The 20014-nt window shown below is 34.8% G+C and overlaps 1 protein-coding gene across 1 annotated transcript; it reads left to right on the plus strand.

Moving 5' to 3' along the window:
• The first annotated feature begins 6555 nt into the window (after positions 1–6555).
• LOC149008063 (putative serine/threonine-protein kinase WNK5) lies at positions 6556–12652 on the plus strand. Its single transcript, XM_089165660.1, has 7 exons — positions 6556–7371; positions 9008–9273; positions 9373–9596; positions 9705–9862; positions 10358–10715; positions 10815–11168; positions 11532–12652. Exons 1-7 carry the CDS (start codon positions 7276–7278, stop codon positions 12020–12022), a joined length of 1947 nt encoding a protein of 648 aa, XP_089021786.1. The 5' UTR covers positions 6556–7275; the 3' UTR covers positions 12023–12652.
• The last annotated feature ends 7362 nt before the right edge of the window (positions 12653–20014 follow it).

Raw genomic sequence — 20014 nt, forward strand, 5'->3', positions numbered from 1 at the left:
AAAATTATATATATCACATGATCATTAGCAAAGAAATTAATTAGTTAAGAACATATCTAATTGAGGAAGCATCGTGTATTGACAGTTTTGGATTAATCAAGGAATTCTTTTTCTCTCTAATACGTCAGAAGTTAATTGAATCATGAATCGTTGGAACAAGGAGGAAGGCTTAGAAAAAAGATTAACATTGTTTAATGGATTGATCTACCAAATCACTTTGTCTTTATTCTGATTTTGAATAGAAGGATGAAACGAGGGGGAACTGTGTGTCAAACGTGTACAGATTTGCTTGCTTGTGTTGAAGAAAGAAAATGTTGGTTCTGTTTAACATGACTTCATTAGGTTGTTGGCAAACTTAAACACCTCCTTGATTTCACAGATTAGGCCATTAAAGAATCTCCCTTTTGTCAACTGAAGCTTGAAATTTGAAGGAATGAGTTTTCTTGAATCCTCTCCCATTTGTGCATGAATGATAAATCTTTCCCCTTTTGTGTTTTTCGTGGTCTGTCAACAATGGGTGAAGACAAACTTATCTTTCTATTTTGGAAAATTTTCAGCGCCACCCCATGAGTTATTCCCTAACGTTAACGTCACCCTTTTAGATATTCAATTTATCAGACAAACCCCCTAATACTAACACTGTTAGTTTTCAGTTTGTTTTTACTTATTTATTTTCCATATTATCCCCAACATGATGCATATCTCCCAAAATTGTGAAGATTTATGATTGGGAGAGGAAGAAATCACAGATTGTACAAGGAGATGATAAAACGAGTTGAGCTGGTTTTTTGCTTAAGGTTTTTCTCTCATCCTTTTGTAATATTTAACTTGCTTACATTAACATTTAATTGTGATTTTTTTTTGTAAGAACTTAATTGCGATTTTTTACCGGTAAAAGATGTCTTTGATATATTTTTAGCCTACAGGGGGTCTAATTGATAAATTGAATAATTTTGAAAGTAATATTAATTTTAAGGGGTAATTCAAGGGTGGCTCCTTTTGTTTTCTTCGATGAAGTGTTCTATACGCAAATCCCACATTCTTATAATAAATAATAACAGTATTGATTTGAAAAAATGGCAATTTGAAAAGATGGTACTTATTTTTTTACGGCTATTATTGATCGACATGTAAAATGAATGTGACAAATATAACATATAAAAAAATAAAATTACAGTTTATATTAATAATGTGTCATGTTTTTCTTTTTAAGTCGAAGAGTTTATACATAGGTCCCCATAAGAGGTTGGGTTTTTAACTGTTCTACTAATACCTTCCCGTGCCTATGATTTTTCACTAAATTCTATACTTTTCTCTATGCCTGTAAACAATATATATCGAGACTTTCATATGATTAGACTTAAAAGTCTACCTTGGCAATACAATTTGGATTTCATTTCGGTTGCTAGTAGGCACTTCTTGGCAATTGAAATAATTGAAAAAATGCCACACCTCCCCAAGCATATTAGAATTAGGCTTTTTATAAAATATAATAAAAAATATAAATATATTTTTAATACAGTGGTGGCAGTTTTTTATGTAAAGATAATAAAGTTAATTTTTTCTTCTAATTTTTTTTTTTTTGAATTCTAACCTTTGATCCTCCAGACTTTGGTTTACTCCTTCCTTCCCCATCCATTGATCAATAAATAAGCCTTCAGTCTTTGTGACTAGTTGATGATGATGATAAAAATTTATAATATGAAAAATTAAAATTTCATTTTGAAAATTTCAATTCTTTTAATAATGAGTTTATTCAAATTTAATATACATTAATGGAGAACCACTACCATTTTAAGATATGCTTGCATAAAATGTGTCAATGACATTTTATAATTAACCTCTGAAAAACGATGGTTGACTCTCACATAATAAGAAACGTCTTCTCACACATACTTTCCCCCCATCTTTTCACTCCTTGGCGCTTTCACCTCTTTAATCATTAAGAATTGCGAAGAAGCCCATTGCAGCTATTGGCTTACCGTGAGCGTGTTAAACCTTCTTCTATGTTAATGATGCAATGAGAAACAAAACTAAACTTGTGAAACGAAAATTCTGAGAAAACAGAAACTTGTAGGGTTTCTTGCTCTGCAGTTCAAAGCTTAGAGAAAGCGAACCTTTAATTTCTCGTGACTGGGTGCAGTGAATCCATTGATGGGTCACTGAGTGATGAATGACTTGGTCTCACAAGAGTTGGAAAATATGTGATTGTAATCGTGAGGTCTATATTTAATGATGAGAAGAAAAGCAGAAAAATATCAAAGGGTCCCACCCTTGTCGTCTCAGATAGAAATCATTATCCAAAGGTTGAAGAAGGTGAGTGGCGCCACCTCCCTTGGTGGAAGACCATGAAGAGCACAGAAGAGTCCACTGCCAATGCTGATGGCTGATGCGAACGTATCAGGTGAGGGCTTTAACTGAGCCAATTGCCATTATTGAAAAGTTAGCTAGCTTAGCTTATGTTGACAATGACTCAGCTGAGCTACCTGGTGTTAGGATCGTATCTTAGGAAAAATCACATAATGGAAGAAAAGAAAAAAATGTTAAACATAGAGAGATAGACAAGACTTTTATGTGGAGAATCCTCAAGGGAAAGAAAATCTACAGTTGCTGACAATCCACTAATTCTAAATGTCAAAAATTTATCATAGAAGTGGAAAGTTACATATTTATATCAAAACCCTAGTTTGGGATATAATCAATACCATACGTCTCATAGGATAGTATGGATCGTTGAATAAAGATAATGAATACAATTTGGGCTTCCTCGAAACAATTTTTGACGTAAAGCGAAAACCACCCTTGTAAACTTAGTTTTCGCTTGCTTTGTGGAAACTCTGTATGCTTCACAAGCTCCATTTTCTATGGGAGGCTGTCACTCCTTGTCACCCCCGCTGTCACACAAAATTAGGCCCACATATAACATAATTGATTACCATACATTATCCTTTAAAGAATCCATCAATAGATAATTACTAACTGTTATGTGGTCTACAAAGTTTCACAACTTATTCATACTATATAAGACTAAAAGACTGGTTTTTTTTTTTTTTTTCTTCTTTTTTCATTGTGGAGAAAAGATCTTAAATTCATGGAATCTGACTCCATGATTGGACTGAGAATGAGTTCTTTAGAACTACATTAATAACAAAGCCAGAAAATTGTAATTGTACAATCAACTCATCTTGGATGAAGAAATTTTTTATATTCTTGATTGAATGAAAACATTTTTCTATCAATTATAATATTTTTAGAGTCAGTAAGTTGTAATAGTGAAATAATTAAAGAATAGAATGAGGTCCTCCTTGCACATCCTGTCACAAATTACAATGGCTCCACACTCACTCACTCTCTTTTAGTAAAAAGTCCACTCTCTAAACCAAATATTGTAATATTGGAGGCCCTTCACTCCTATTAGCCCTCCTTTTGTTTTTGTGATGCTTATATTTTGGGGAATTTTTAGGTGAGATTTCTTTTATTTACATTAGTCCGGCCCTCATCGCCAATGCCTCAGCCTCCAATTTTGACGAACACGAATATTGATATGGATTTAGTTAATTTTGGCTTTCCATCTTCACCATGAATTATGATACGTAGCGCACCTAATTTCCTCTTTTCTCTCCAAGATGCATCAACATTTAATTTCCAAAAGAGAGGTTCAGGCGGTTTCCAAATACCTTGGTTTCCCTCCAAATTCAAATTGGGCTTCTTCTTTGGCGAGGGTTGCTTCATATTACTCCAAAATTCAGCATGGGCTCTCAAGGCTTCATTTAAAATCTCTTGTGGTGACTATCTTCTTTCTCCCGATGCTCTATCATTGCGTCCCTTCCATAATGACCATACAATGAAGGAGCCAAGGCTTTGTAACTGAATCGAGTCACCATCATTCTTGTTCATGCTAGATTTCCAAGAAGTAATCCAATCCCCAATCGAGCCAATGCTTTGCAACTCATGGTCGATCTTATTCATACTATATAAGACTAAAAGACTGGTTTTTTTTTTCGGATTTTTTTCTTTTCTTTTTCCCTTCTTTTCATTCATTATGCAGAGAAGATCTTAAATTCATGGAATCTGACTCCATGATTAGACTGAGAATGAGTTCTTTAGAACTACATTAATAACAAAGCCAAAAAATTGTAATTATACAATCAACTCATCTTAGATGAAGAGTTTTCTATATTCTTGATTGAATGAAAACATTTTCTATCAATTATAATATTTGTGGAGTCGGTAAGTTGTAATAGTGAAATAATTAAAGAATAGAATGAGGTCCTCCTTGCACATCCTGTCACAAATTACATTGGCTCCACACTCATTCTCTCTCTCCCTTCACTCTTCTTAGCCCCCGTGTTGTGTGATGCTTATATTTTGGAAAACTTTTTAGGTGAGATTTTTTTATTCACATTAGATTGTCGCCCTCCACTTGTGGAGAGAAAAAAAAAAACCTTACCCAAGGAAAAGCTAGCTCTTTTTGTTTACCTCATTCGCTTGAGGTTTCAAGTTTAATTCCTAATACCTTTGAGATCATTCACACTATGATGTCTAATGGTTTTTACTACTTTAAGTGGAAGTTAAAATAGTTCTCATTTGACCCTTGTAACTAACTCAATCCATGCTATTATAAGATTAATATAAATGTATGAGATTAATCAAACCAAAGGCTTCAATACTAGTGCTACCCGAAAAACAAAGGTTGGGGTGTGTGTGGGGGGGGGGGGGTGTGAGGAATGACGAGCGTATGAATATTGCGGCACTTTGTTCGTTATACACGTTGGCTTGAGATGAGAGATGCCATCACCATGCATGTCAGTGATGTAGAGATCCCTACCCTATTTTATGTTATCCTTTAACTACTATATGACATCATACCTTGTGAAGTATAATTAATTGTAATAATTCTAAGCATTTATCCCTCAAATGTTAACTGGCTGGCTAGCTGCCTTGAGGCTATGAACTACTAACTAAAAGTTTGAGACCAAAAAAGAAATAAAAAAAATATTGAAGAAGACTGTATATGATGCAAAATTGAAAGAAAAAAAATGTATATTATGTGCAATAAGATATAGGTCATGTAGTGGCATCACTAAACTATTTAAGCGAAAAGATTATCTGATATGAGAGCTCATAATATTAAAATATGTTTGATTGCTTAGGAATGTATAGTTGCATTTAAAATTTGAAACCATCTTTTAATTATTCATCATCATATCATTATTAAAATATGTCAACGTTATATACATATTTTAAGTATATATGTGAAATGACAACATTTATTATTTTGGAACATTTATTATTTTGGAAGAATATTAATGTGTATAACTAAGATAAAAAAAACCATATGATTCTAAATTGTGTGATGGTATTGATGAGAGATTTTTTTTTATTATTTAAATAGGGGAAGTTTCTTTTTATGAGACCATGATAATAAAATCATGGTCTAAATTTACTAACATTAATGTTAATGTTTTTTTTTTTTGTATAAAGGGGCTTTATTAAGCCGGGGGTTGGGGATATTAATATTAATGTTAATGTTAGCATACATAAAAGTGACACATACGAGTGAAAACATGCATTGTTGCTTACCAATATTTCAGGGAATTATACTTAAACTTGAGGAATCAAAGAATACAACGTTTAAATTCTTATGTTAAAAATTAATAAGATTTTTTTTCTCTTGAGTATTCATATACTTGTGTACCATTGACAAAATAATGTCACACTCTTATGTGGACAATTTCTCAATCCTTTATATTTAATATGAGCCATGTAAAGGGATAAGACAATTTGACCATTTGATAGATATGATATGTCTTAAAGTGCCTACTATGTTAAATTTTGGAGCTAATTAATTGTATACTATACATCTTTTCATATGTTTCGTACCATTGATCATGTAAATATGTGATTTGTCTCCAAATTTACTTGTCTTAAATTTTGTAGACAAATAGACATCAAGATTTTATTGTTGAGTTACAAAACAAAATATTGAGAAATCTGAATCCATGGATTACCGTGAGATATAAGAATTTCATAATATATATATGTTATTCGAAGATATGACAAATCTAACTTAGCAGACCAACACACAAGATTACCTAATTTGAAAACCTAAAATTGTTTTCTAAAAATTTCAAACTCGCGTGTAATAAATATAAAATCTTTTTAATCATATAAAATAGTATATACGAGTAGTAATTGCAGCAGTTAGATCTCGAAAATATCACGTATCGTAATCTTAAACAATCCAACAGTACCAAAGAAGTCGGCCGGCTTGAGCTGAGCCATTGAAACTCTAGCAAGAAGTTGACCAAGATCATCCCACATCGTGCCAAGTGTCGTATTTAAGATGCTGACAATAAGATGCTTTCCTCAACTCCTATTACTTAATTGAGGACATATAAAAAATATATATAATAATATAATAAATAAAAGGAAAGAGTCGATATCATACTATTCATACCTAATGCTTTGTGGGACCCACAGGAACAGTTAGCTGCTCCCTCTAACACTTCTTTTATATCAATCAGCCTCCCTCACCTCTCCCCAGCCATCTGCTCTCATAAAACTCATTCATAATTCTGATCGCTCTTCTTCACATCAATCCATTTTCCAAATTCCTTTTTTCTCTTCGGATTATCTCTCTCGGTTCTGCGTTTGGGATTTGCTTTCATCCACAAATGGTTCTTTCAATGCGTAGGAACAGATGTTTCAAGTTCAGAAATCCAGTGGTCCTTGCGCCAGTTCTTCTTTCTCTGTCTCATTAGCTTCGTCTGAGGTTCTCAAAAATTGCCATCTCTCCATCTTCGCTGTCCAAATTTCCTCTTGAGATTTAGGTTTCCATTTCTCTGTACTCTCACATATATAGATAAAAACAGAAGCACATTCTTGGCTCTACTGATCTGCTCTGGTCAAATCAAAATCAGTTGTTGTTTCTTTTGACTTGGTGATATCTATTCTATTCGATCTGTTGATCCAAATGGTTGCTAGTGAGTACGATTTCTCTCGTGCTGTAGTGGAGATGGCTTGGATCATGCTGAGAATCGACTATTCGAGGTTGTTCTGGCTCTTATTTGGTGTTTTCTCTTATGAAAATCACGAAGGAAAGCCTCGGATCTGATATATCGAACAAAGCTTGGCGTTCTGTTTCCTTCTCTCAATTCCTTTCTTCCTCCCTCAAATTCTCAACTTAGTAGTGAATCGTAACTGGTAAGAAAAGAAAAGCACGGTTTCTCCTCCGCCTTTTCGAGCTTGATCGATCGTCTCCAAGAAACTAAAATGTCTAAAGCGCGAGTTGCAGAACGTGTTCGAGGAGCCGCTTCGGCCGATTCTTCTGGATACGTTGAAACCGATCCTACCGGCCGCTATGGACGTGTAAGTTCTCTTTCCATCGTCACAACTCACACGTGTAAATATTTTTTCCATCTTTTATATATTTATTATTAAGTCAGAACCCAGTAACGTGGAGTGGGAGAGACAGACTCTACAAGGCCATCCTTTAGGTTGAACTTTAGTGTCATGCTCATTTTGCTACTAACGATCGAGATTAAATTTCGATTGAGATTTCGATCTAGACTTTTCATTTCGGTTTTCAACATTTTCGATCTTGAGATTAAACGAGTTTAAGTATAGGGTTTCGACGGATTCTTACAATAAAGTATTGGGATAATAATTGTTGCCTCTATATACTATATCTTAATTACTAATTAAATTATGTTCTTTTTAAAATCAGAATTGCCTCCCTCACTTCTAATGGTATTACAAAACTATATTATACATCTATTATGCCCTTTGTTAGACTAATACCCCTTTTACTATAGCTGAATTAATATCTTATCATCTGTACTTTTTAAAATTATTAATCCAACTGCCTTAAAGTACTAATACTCTTTACCATATCTTATCTTCTGTACTTTTTGAAATTATTAATCCAACTACCTCAAAGTACTAATGTTATTACCATTAAGATGAGTTGATTAATTGATTGACACAATTCTTTGTATTTTTCAAAAATCTCAAAATAACTCTAAAGTTTGTTGTTACTTGTTTATGCTCTCTGTCATCTCATCAGATGCTCCTCGTTGAAATCCAAAAATAATATAAGGGCAAAATCATTTTTTTCCAAATGAATCTAACGATTGTCCTGGCTTCTTAATTCTAGCAAAGAGCAAAATAGACATTGCACATCCAACCTTAACCATCTTTTTATACCATTAGAATTAAAGATAGGAGGATAATAATTTCATAAAGAGTAGGGTAGGGTTCAGTTAGTTATCAAGCTATAGTACTGTTATTATTCTTAAATAACAACAAATTTTAGGGTCATTTTAGAATTTTTGAAAAGTCAAAGATGCCACATCATTAGCTAACTAATAAAATTCAACAATAAGGGACACCAATAATTTAAGGCAAGGTCTAGGATTGAATGAATAAATTCAGAAAAAAATTTAAGAGGATAAGATAGTAATGAAGCTACAAGAAGGGGCATCAATAATTATCCTTAAAGTATTTCATGTTCTTTTGTTTTTCATTTGTTTGAAACTTCATTTCTTCTTTTCCCTTTCTGAATCATGCATGAGGGATGGCTGAAGAAAGAATTCGGGTTTGAAGTTCGAACCCATGTTTACTGAGTTTATGGAATTACTAAATCATAAACTCCTAATACATGGTGAGTTGGGTTCATCAAACTTTCGATGTAGAAGAACATTTTTAATCAAGCCCTTTATATATTGGCAGGAGAGCATATCAAATTATTCATTGTGTTCCTGATTTTGCTACCATTTGTATGATAAATTTGCACAACAATTGAAAGATGACGGGAGAGGAGTTGGTGAAAAGGAAACAGCTGAAGTGCAGTAGGAATCTTCTTATGCTTTGTTTTAACAGAAAAAATGAAAAAGAAGAGCAACAAAAACATTGCAGTAAAAGTCATTAGTTGCTAGTTGAATCATGGTTCTCAGCTAAACCAAAACAGAGAATTATCTTTTTGTTAACTGGGATGGTTTTGCAGTTCAATGAAATTCTAGGCAAAGGGGCCATGAAGACGGTGTACAGAGCATTTGACAAAGTCCTAGGAATGGAGGTGGCATGGAGTCAAGTGAAGCTCATCAATGTCTGCCGTTCACAGGAGGAACTGCAGCGGCTCTACTCAGAAGTTCACCTCCTAAGCACCCTCAAACACGATTCCATCATCCGCTACTACACTTCTTGGATCCATGTGGAGCGGAGAACCTTCAATTTCATCACCGAACTCTTCACTTCAGGCACCCTCAGAGAGTAATTAACACTTCACCATAAGCTAGCTACGTACATTGTCTATCTCTTACTCCGTATCTATAAAGTGCCCTAAAACTGGCATGTGGCAATGGATTGTAGATACAGACAGAGATACAAGAATGTGGATATCCGAGCTGTAAAGAACTGGGCGAGGCAGATCCTACGTGGCCTTGTCTACTTGCATGGTAACGATCCTCCAGTAATACATAGAGATCTCAAGTGTGATAACATCTTTGTCAATGGTCATCTGGGTCAGGTCAAGATCGGTGATTTAGGGTTAGCAGCTATTCTTCGCGGGTCCCTACCGGCACGCAGCGTCATAGGCAATCATCTCTCTCTCTGGTTCATTAGTTCTGTGCTTGCTTTTATATGCTATTGATTGTTGATTCGCGATTAATGGATGACCTGCTTTTGGGTGGTTGAAATTACAGGAACACCGGAGTTCATGGCACCGGAACTCTATGAAGAAGAGTATAATGAGCTCGTGGACATTTATTCCTTCGGCATGTGTGTCCTGGAGATGCTTACAGGGGAGTATCCCTACAGCGAATGCTGTAACCCTGCCCAAATCTACAAGAAAGTCACTTCGGTAAGCCTTGATGCCCTAGAAGATAATAACAATTTTATATGGTTTATTTTCGTTTCTTATCAGTTTGAGGCTCTGAGCCTTGTGGCATGATGGCTTAGACATTTTAACGCTAGATACAGATGTCTAGGTCTAAATAAGACTATTATTAAACATTTAGCCATCAGGGTGTATCGTTCACCATCATCTCAGAGGTGCCTGAGAGATCGGTTATTTTACCCTTGGCATGGAGCGAAATACCAAATGGTAGCTACTTGTCCAATGCCACAAAAGCTTTCAAAGCTGATGGAAAATATCCTTTTAGCCCATGTCATACTATTCTATTGATCCAATCTAACGCCTGTACACCAGACTGGGCTCCATCAGACACATAACAAGATGATTCAAACCATGATTAGTAATGTTATAAGGCTTATTTTTTTCATATAAATTTACCTTCTAGATGTTTGGGTTGACATGTCCCTGACCTGAACAGATGCTGAATTTTGTATTTCATAGGGAAAGCTACCGGATGGATTCTACCGGATCCATGACAAGGAAGCCCAGTGTTTCATAGCCAAGTGTTTGGCAACAGCCTCAAAGAGGCTATCTGCCAAGGTACTGCTGCAAGATCCTTTCCTTGCGTCTGACCATGAAGAGGCCCTGTCAGCACCTGTTCCTTTTCCTCTTCGAAAGGATGAAAGGGACGACCCCACTGATGATGATGAAGAAGAAGAAGAAGAAGAAGGAGATGATGATAATTATGACAAGGAAGCCCCTGTTGATCCAAAAAGGCGTGTTGACATTACAATCAAGGGGAAGATGAATCCCGAAGATGACACTATCTTTCTTAAAGTACAGATCAAAGACAAGGATGGTATGTGCTAGATATATTTTGCCAGTCATTTATGAGTTGATTTTGTAAGATGATATGTTGAGATCCTAAGTAGGTTTCTGTGTTACTTCTTTTGCACAGGTTCTGTTAGCAATATATTTTTTCCTTTTGACATTGTAAATGATACTCCCTTGGATGTTGCAACTGAGATGGTGAAGGAGTTGGAGATAAATGATAGAGAACCAACCCAGATTGCCGAAGTGATTGAGGAAGAGATCTCGACTTTGGTGCCAAACTGGAAGAAACGAATTCCATCCCCAGACCATGCTCTTCAACATACCTTCAGCTACCATGAAGATGATGATGGCGATGGACCACACCATCCATTCTATATCTCATCTCCATGTTCTTCCCAAACTTCTCTCTCAGGGCTGATAACTTTGACCCATGACAACTCTCTTGGGGATGATGTTAATATCTGCAACTGGCCTCCAGGTATATTTACTGATTTATCGGTATTTCAGGTTCTCTTTTAGTCTCTTGGCATTTAGAATGTATTTTCTTTCTTCTTTTCATTTTTTTTCATTTTGTTAGGGTTTGGGTTCAAACACAAAGTTTGTTTAAAGCATTATACATTGAGTATCTAGTAATGTCAGACCGTTGCTTTCAGCTAGAATTTATAGATAACATTAGGTTCCATGATTAATTGGTCTCTCCTTAACCCATTACAGTGATAGATCTAACCAATCCAGAGACCTATATTAGAATATAACTTCTAAGACCTCAAACCACTTATTTGGTAAAAATTTAGAATTGTGTTGGTTATTCAACTAAACCAATAACCGTTAATGACTGCAGGAGAGTCGGGTTTGTTTGATAGTAGCTCTCAGAGCTCTGCACATTCCGGCAACTACTCTAACATGAATGACTATTCCACCATCGAACATGATTGGGATGCAGGTCTCAGAAGACAAGAGCACCATAATCACCACCGCCGCAACAGTGTAGCAACCCAAAATTCTACAAGATCCTGCCCTGAAGAGAAATCAAGAAGCAGAGGCCATTGCAATAATAGTGTGAACTGTTGCAAACAATGCAAGTTGATTACAGGATTCCAGCGAAGCCCAAGTTCCTGTGATCGAATGGCACTAGACTCCCGGTACCTGATCGATGTTCGGAGCCAGTTGCTGCACCAGTCTTTGGTGGAGGAACTGAACAAAAGGCGGTTGTTCAAGACCATTGGAGCTGTGGAGAATATAGGATTTCAATCACCCTGTGAGTATTCTGACAGCAAGGTCAGCTCTCAAGAAATTGGTTCTTCCCGGAGATCTAAAGGTAAGCATCTATAATTTTATATGCTTGGGACATCAAGGAGCTGACACTCGAGAGTTTTAGAAAAGGAGAGTAGTAAGGAAATCGTGATGCATATATATAGATTTGTATGTTTAATTAGAATAGTTTGTTATATGGTTGAAAATGGTAATTTGCGTCAGCATGTATTTATATAGTTTTTTTTTTTTTTCAAGTATTTATATAGTTTATATGTAGTAATTGCGTAGTCTCTCCACAAGCTCGATAGAGAACCAGGGTATCCATCTATACTTAAAATCTCAGCCATTTACTGAACTATGGCATCTCTGTATTCACACTGCCTCTCAAAACACGATACATGGCTTATTCAAGATTCAATGGTTGTGATTTTCTTATTCTCGTAATCATAGCCGTTGAATCTGAAAAAACTATATATTTCGACCTTAGAAATTGCCTACGCTAAACAAAAGTTTTACCCAGCATAATATTGGTCTTGAAAGTATTATTGGAAAATGAGCATGCATGAATGAAAATTGCTCGTTAAGATGAATTTTGTGGAACTGAGTGCATGAAATAATTATGGTTCATTAGGAGCTTCAAATCCCAATGATGATTCATGCATAAAATGTTAATGAATGTTTGAGCTTTACTTTTTCCCAGCAAGGTCCATGAATGGAATGTTGTGGAACTTGAATGTAGTGTAATGAGACTTTCACTACCAATAAATCTCTCATTTCTCAAGCTTGATTAATAAATGACCAAAGCTTTTTGTTTTTCAAACTTGATTCATTAATAATCGAAACTCTTCGTTTCCCAAGTTTGGTTATAAATGACAAGAGCTTTTCATTTTCTTAAGCTTGTTAATGAGACATTGATGGTAATATGGTATGTCTATTGCACCTATCAAAGTTCTCCACCATAAATTGGGATCTCTGTTGATTGAAGATTAGTCTTTTGATATTTTTCTCTCTTTCAAGTTTTAGAGTCATACTAAAATTCTTGTTGATAGTCATATTAGCTAGTATTTTGAGAGTATTGTCATTTTTTGTATTTCGTTGATAAAAAGAAGTCACAATTTAAATTCGTTGTAGTGATCTACTTTGTGCTAGTATACCGTTGTTCGTCGTTCTATCTTAGGAGACACACGTCCGTTGAGTCCTCTTGCCCAACTATGTTTGTTGTAGGGCGACGTGATAGTTCCAACAGAAAGGGAAAGATTGGCACTTGAAAATTTTACAATAAAGGAATTAAGGCAGCTGCAAGGAAAATTAAAAGGAAGTAAAGTGAAATTTTCATAATTAAAAGAGAAAATTTTATTATTAGTACGTCGTTCCATAATTGGTTATTAAATTTCAATTGAATAATGAGAATTGCAGGGAAGATTAAAAGGAAGTGAAGTGAAATTTTCATATCCAAAAATGAAATTTTATCATTACCATATCATTCCGTATTTGATTACTAAACTTCAATTTAGACCCTTTTCAATTTATTTATTTATTTATTTATCTGAAGAAGTAAATGAGAATTAATTATAAATTATATCATTGATAATATATTATAAAACATAAGCTTATGCAAACATATAGGATAATAATTACAAAAATATTTGCTACCAAACATAGTGTAAATGAACACTTTCGTCCTTTTACTTTCTGAGAGACATCAAGATTGATTCTTTATAGGTTTACTCATGTGTTTTCACATCTCTAATTGGTTGCCCATGTAAAAAGTTCTGGAACAATAATTATGCTGTTATTATTCTTTTATAGCCTTCTTCTATCTCTAAGCTCACTAAGCTCATTGTGGGATCTATTTCTTCTCTTATTATGAGTATATTTGTTTGTTGAATTTGAAGTGTGGAGTGACTTAGGGGAAAAAATAAAAAAAAAGTTTTAAACAGTAAATTTTGTCATTAAATCTCATAGGTGTCATTTGTATTTGCTGAATCTAAAGTAAAATAGAAGAAGAAAAGGTAAAAAGAAATTTTAAAAAGAAAAATTTTTCATAAAATTCCAAAGTAACTTATTTGCTTATTTGATATGCTATTTTTTTTTTTTCATTCCATCCATTTTCAAAATTTCACTAAATAAGTATTATTTTGTAAAAAAGTTTGAGAAACAATAAAGTAGGACTTAAATTTAAAGTTTTTCTACAAAATCATTTTCTTTTTTTCTTGTTCTCTAACTTCATTACATCAGTCTCATGTGTTTATTTTTTTCATATTTTTTTTCTTTTCTCAACCCACCTTTACAAACCAACCATGTAAAGTGTAGCTTGTTGGATTCAACTTGGGTGAAAAGCTGCATGGACAAGGTTTTTTTTTTTTTTTTTTTTTATAATTAAAGAAGTTTATCTGATATAACATGTTACTTTTCTCACTTCTTCATTTTCAAAATTTCACTAAATAGATAAGACTTTATAAAAAATATAAAATAAAATAAAAATGAGACCTATTTTTGAAAATTTTCACATAATTCTTTCTTTTCATTTTGAACAAATTTCAAGGCACCACTATTTTGGGGTGAAATTAGTGACTACCCATTATAGTTTCAAAAATTATATGGCACCCACATGCATAATTACAAGTTATCCATAGTTAAATTTGTTTGTTAAATGGGTTTATAAAATTATCTAAATGTCCTTACTTTTATTTAAGTCATTTAAAATTTGAATTTTGAGTTACTCGGCAAAATTTTGCCAATTCGGCCAAACTTTGCCTGCTTTGATGAAGAAACAACAATGGGGACGAAAGCGATTTATGCTATATATTGCTGAATAATTGGCGATTTTCCAACGAACTAGCGAAATATAGGCAAAAATTATTGATACTTCACAAAAATCATCAGAATCCTCAACGAAATCCATGGGTGCTGATGCCTCATCCTTTTCTTCTCATTCGAGGTCTTCCAAACCTCACAAACTTTTCCATCTCAAACCTAATGACCGCACCTGCACTGCACCCATCAAAGGACGAACCGGCGAATCTCCAAGACTATCGAACCATCGCACCCTACAAATGCCCTCTGAGCAATGAAATGACATAATTATCCCCATTTACTCAACACCTCTTAAGTGGATGATGGGATTCTCTCTTCACTCATCTTCTATCTATACATTGCTGACAACCATCCATTGCCACAACCACCAGAGGTGTTTCAATATTCCAAATATGAGTAGTCTTTCCACGCATGAAGAAAACCTCTCATCTTCTCTGTCTTTGGCAACGCGACACCCGAATCCCAGAAAGCAATGGAAACTTTCTTTCTCTTTTGGGTTTGATCACCTCGCTTTCATCACCGATCGAGTTGAAAATTTGCCACCGCCATCGTCTAAACCCATCCTTCTCTGGATTCACATCCTTTATAATTCCTTTCCCAACAATTCTCTGTAATTCCCTCCTAGGATTGTGCCATATGGCATTTAAGTAATCCAACGGTCACTCAACAAACTAGAGTTTAAATAAAATTCAAATTTATGGGTGGGTTTAAATAAAATTTAAATTTAGTTTGAATTAGTAACCGTTGGATTACTTAAATGCCACATGGCACAATCCTACGAGGGAATTACAAGGAATTGTAGAGAGAGGAATTATAGAGGATGTGAATCCTCATTCTCTAGCAAAATCATCGCCAAAAATGTCTTTCGATTATCACATGCAACAATCTGGTCAGTCAACGCAAACAAGTGGTGACGTATTCCTCTCACCCATCTAATCAAGTAGTTTGTTTGATTCCCTTTACCCCAGACAACTTTACGAATTTGTGTTGTAAATATGTTTAAAACTTAATATTATTTTATATAAATATATGTTTTAATCATGTCTTTTATCCAATGGTTTTATTTAGTCTCATATCGGGTTGAGAGGAGCTGATTATATGGCTTATATATAGTAAGGGTCCATGTATATTAATTTGTGCGTCACGAACCGAGCCTGAATCCTGTTGTGACCCTACCATGATTATATAGATATATATTAATATTAATAAATCTATATGATTTGGGACTTGGGACGGTGAAAACATGGAGATGCCATTAGAGAGGTAATCTTCTGTAGGGAGGTCAACTGAATAGGTACCTTCCTGAAGGGAGTTGAGTTGAAAGGTACCCTCACAAAGAGAGGTGACCTTATCCTTTCACCCACAGCCGTTGGGGCTCTATATAAACCTATTTTCGAGTTCATTCTTCACACTGGATTTCCTCCTTCTCTTTCTCTCTCTTTCTTCCTGTTATTTTTCTGTTAAGCAGTAAACATAACCTAATTACACCTTAAGTAAACTTTCTGGGGTGCAACCTTAAAGGTTTGGGCTGACTGATCTTTGGGGTGAAGGCACTTTTAGAACCCGTATTGCACAAATCGATATGTCTAAATACCTTAAAGAAAATACCACTAGTACGTTTCGACTCTAAAGAAGTTTAGTGAGATCAACTGTTCAGCGTAATTTGCATATTCCTCAACAAGTTTCAACAATTTGTTTGGATTATGATATCGATTTAGAATTTGAATTATGTTGTGTTATATCTATTAGTGATTTGAAATAAATATTTTGAAAAGGTAAGGGATCCAGGGAACCACCTTCGCCCGAGTCCGGATCAGCGACTCCAACGGGGAGCACAAAGTGCTCCCCTGACGCTTCTTGACCACAAACATCAGTGGGGCCCACGATGAAAAACACTTTTTGAAAAAGAAAAAAAAAAATTTTCTTTTTACCAGTAGGACCCACTGGTTTTTGTGGTTAGGAATCTATGGGGGAGCACAAAGACGGGGAGAAGATCCGGATTCCCTCCGCCCCAGCATAGATTTTAGGCTTAGAGATGCTCATTTAAGTATTCCAAACCCATGGATTGTAAATGATTCTTTCGGATCCTCAAGCTGTTTCTGAGATTCGGGTGTCGCATTGCAGAAGAAAGAAAAGATGAGAGCTTCTTTTCCTGAGTGGGTGTCATGTAATTTTTTAAGACAATAATAAATAATCACAGTTTCATCCAAAAACATAGTAAATAAGATTTAAATTGCTCTTTTTTTTGTACATTTTCCTTCCTCACTATATATATATTTACATAATTTTTATTTTTACCTCACTCAGAAAATATGTACTTGAGAGAGAGAGAGAGAGATATGTGCACGGGCTGCAAATAAAAACAAAACCCAGAGGGCAGCATTAACAGATAGAAGTTAAGAGATCTAGAATCAATTGAAGGCAACCTGACCATGGAAGAAATTTGCGAACATTAGGATTTGAAACGAAAGGGGGCGAAACCGATATTACCGATACGCCGAGAAACGATCCGCGTTTCGCTATATCCGGTATCGCGATATTCTATTCGAAAAATATTTTTTAATTTTTTGTGTGGAATTTATACTATTTCTGCACTTTTGGTTTCCTCGCGTTCTCCAATCTTCCATTTTATCCAATGATTCAAAACTCAAAGTTAAATATGCTAAATGTAATTAGGAGGAGAATCTCTAGATAACTTATTAGTAAACTTTTATAGCAAAATCTTCCGATTATGAGCAATTTTACCAACTATTTCTGTGATCTAATCCTCAAAGTCAACATGCCAAATATGGTTAGGGGTGTATATCATGAATAATTTATGAAACAATTTAATTATGGAGTTTTGTATAGTCATCTCTTATCATTCCAACTATGTCCTATGTTTGCCTAGGGTACCGTTAATGTGCTGGCGGAGGTTTATGGATATTTATTAGTATTTATTATCAAGTCATGCCTGTGATTGGGAGTGTATCTGAATATTTATGAAACATTTAATTATTCATGATCTTATAAGTCTTCGTGTTTGATATCGTTCCAATTTGTCCTATGTGTGGCCTCTGGTCTTTTATGCTGGTGTTTTGGATATTTTGGGAAATAATTCAATTTACCCTTTGTATAGTTGGATGGCATTTTTTTTATTGGTAAACATTGGCTTTCTATAGGGGCGCTTACGGATAGGCGGTTAGGTCGCGGGTAGCGAATCGAATTCGAACTTCGCCTTGACCTGGAGAAACCCCAGAGAAAGGCTACAGGCGCAGTCTCAGTAACTCCAGCAAACTGCTAGTCTCTGTACCAGGTGGCGAAGCTCAAGTTCCCACGCCTGGTTTTGAACTATAGCAAATTCAACTCATCTAGTGTCTTCTTGCGTTTTGGACAGAGACACTGAAAATCGTCCCTTGTCTCCTTTAACTTGTCAAATCATCTTGGATTCATCAAAATAAAAGATGATTCCTTGTTTGTCAGCTCATGGACTTTTTGGTTAACATGTCCTATTGAAGATGAAGACCCTAAATTTAAGGCTGCCCAGAAGTACTTTCTGTCTCTTATGTGGAAAAGTGCAATGCACATAGAAGGAGAAGACAATAAAATCTGCTAAAGATACTTTTCAAGTCTTTGATTTGATTCAATCCAATAAAGAGATCATAGTGTTCTCCTTTATTTTAACATCCAACACTCAACTGCTACCATGTTTCTATTTAGACTTGTAAAGTCTATGTTAGGTGTGATTTTACACTCCATTTTGTCCTTAATTCGTGTGTGGTTAATTAGAGTAATGAACACAGAGATCTGGAGTAAGTAATGCAATTCTAATGGTCTTGTCGGGAAGCAATGGATCTCCTGCAATTCAGGTTTGCAATTAGGTAATAACCTTTGTCGTTTTACTTGTGTGTCAAAGTAACAATCAAAACATATATGGCTATAAAATTGTTCATGTGAATTTCCATATGAAGTTGATGCGACATGACTTGACGTTGGATCTAATATATGGTTACATTATTATACACCTAACAGAGGTAAACTTTGATACAATGATTGGTGAAAAATAAGTTTTGTCAATGCAGAATTGGTAGAGTGGTAGAGATCATGGGTTCGATCCTTACAGACAGTCTCTCTCCTAAGAGGATATAATTAGGGGGGCCAAAGCTAGCCCACCTCAACTTCCAAAATTTTTAGAAAAACAAAATTGTGTTTTTGTTTTTAGTTTATTATTATTATTTTTTTTCTTCCTCATTTATATCCGTTTTTACTTGTAAATAATTTTATTTCTTGTTTAGTCCCACTTTGGAATGTGAAGCATTTCTCTAGGTCTTCCACCTTATAAAAAGTCAAGCTCCACTCATTTCTGGAAATACTAAAAATTACTCAAATTCTTATTCCTTGGTAGAATCTCCTCAATTGGTTCTTACTGCATTTAGTATAATTTTATTCTTCATGTCCATTTATTTTCTTTGCAATTATATATAATATTTTGTTTATGCATCATAATTTTTTCTTTTCCATCTAATAAATTAGAGTAGTTATTTTCATTTCTCGCCATTCTTCTCTCTCTCTCTCTTGAAATTTCTCTCTAAATATTCCAATCATAGTGATAAAAGTTGATGTAGTTAGTTGGACTAAACATTGCAAATTTTATTTATTCAAGAACAATTCACATCTCACATCAATTGAAGAAATGCGATCATAAACTCCAACTTTGTGATCGACCCGTTTGTTGCATGATTTGTGCGCTTGTGGTATTTATATTTGTTTTTATATTTGTTTGTTAACATCTTCCTTAGCATAGCAGATATATCCAAAAAGTCTCATCAACCGTGGTGGATTGTGATCTCCTCAATGATCCTCTCTCGAAGTTGGTCTTGTAATTGAGGATATTAGGTCTTACTTTTGTTATATTCCTTAGATATATGGTCAATATGCTAACATGGTAGCAAATAATTAGTTAAGAGGCCTTGTCATTTGGCAAGTATGACAGACAAACCTGGCTTCTTGATCTTTGAGCTCCTCTTTTAATGGTTCTTCAATAATAAAAGAGAAAATGTTTTGGAAGGCAACAGGTCCCGTGGTTGAAGTCCACAAGTTTTCTTTGTTTTTCCTAAGCAAAGAGAAGGACCACATTTGTCAATGGTCAATAACATCTGCTCTGGCTATTTGGCACTTTAAAGCTAAATCTACTTATGTCCTTATGGGGGTCACTTGACTCACATGGGTAGGACTTACCTTTCATTCTCTCTCTTTGGTTGGGCCCCGTGTTAG

The sequence above is a fragment of the Hakea prostrata genome, chromosome 8 (genome assembly GCF_041222555.1).
Source record: "Hakea prostrata isolate BN-2017 chromosome 8, UWA_Hpros_2, whole genome shotgun sequence".
NCBI lineage: Eukaryota > Viridiplantae > Streptophyta > Magnoliopsida > Proteales > Proteaceae > Hakea > Hakea prostrata.

Bases quoted from the DNA above. Each gene is read 5' to 3' on its own strand.
- LOC149008063 (XM_089165660.1), top strand. From the start codon at position 7,276: ATGTCTAAAGCGCGAGTTGCAGAACGTGTTCGAGGAGCCGCTTCGGCC. The intron at 9,274-9,372 runs GTAATTAACACT...AATGGATTGTAG, and splicing joins ACTTCAGGCACCCTCAGAGA to ATACAGACAGAGATACAAGA. The intron at 9,863-10,357 runs GTAAGCCTTGAT...TGTATTTCATAG, and splicing joins TCTACAAGAAAGTCACTTCG to GGAAAGCTACCGGATGGATT.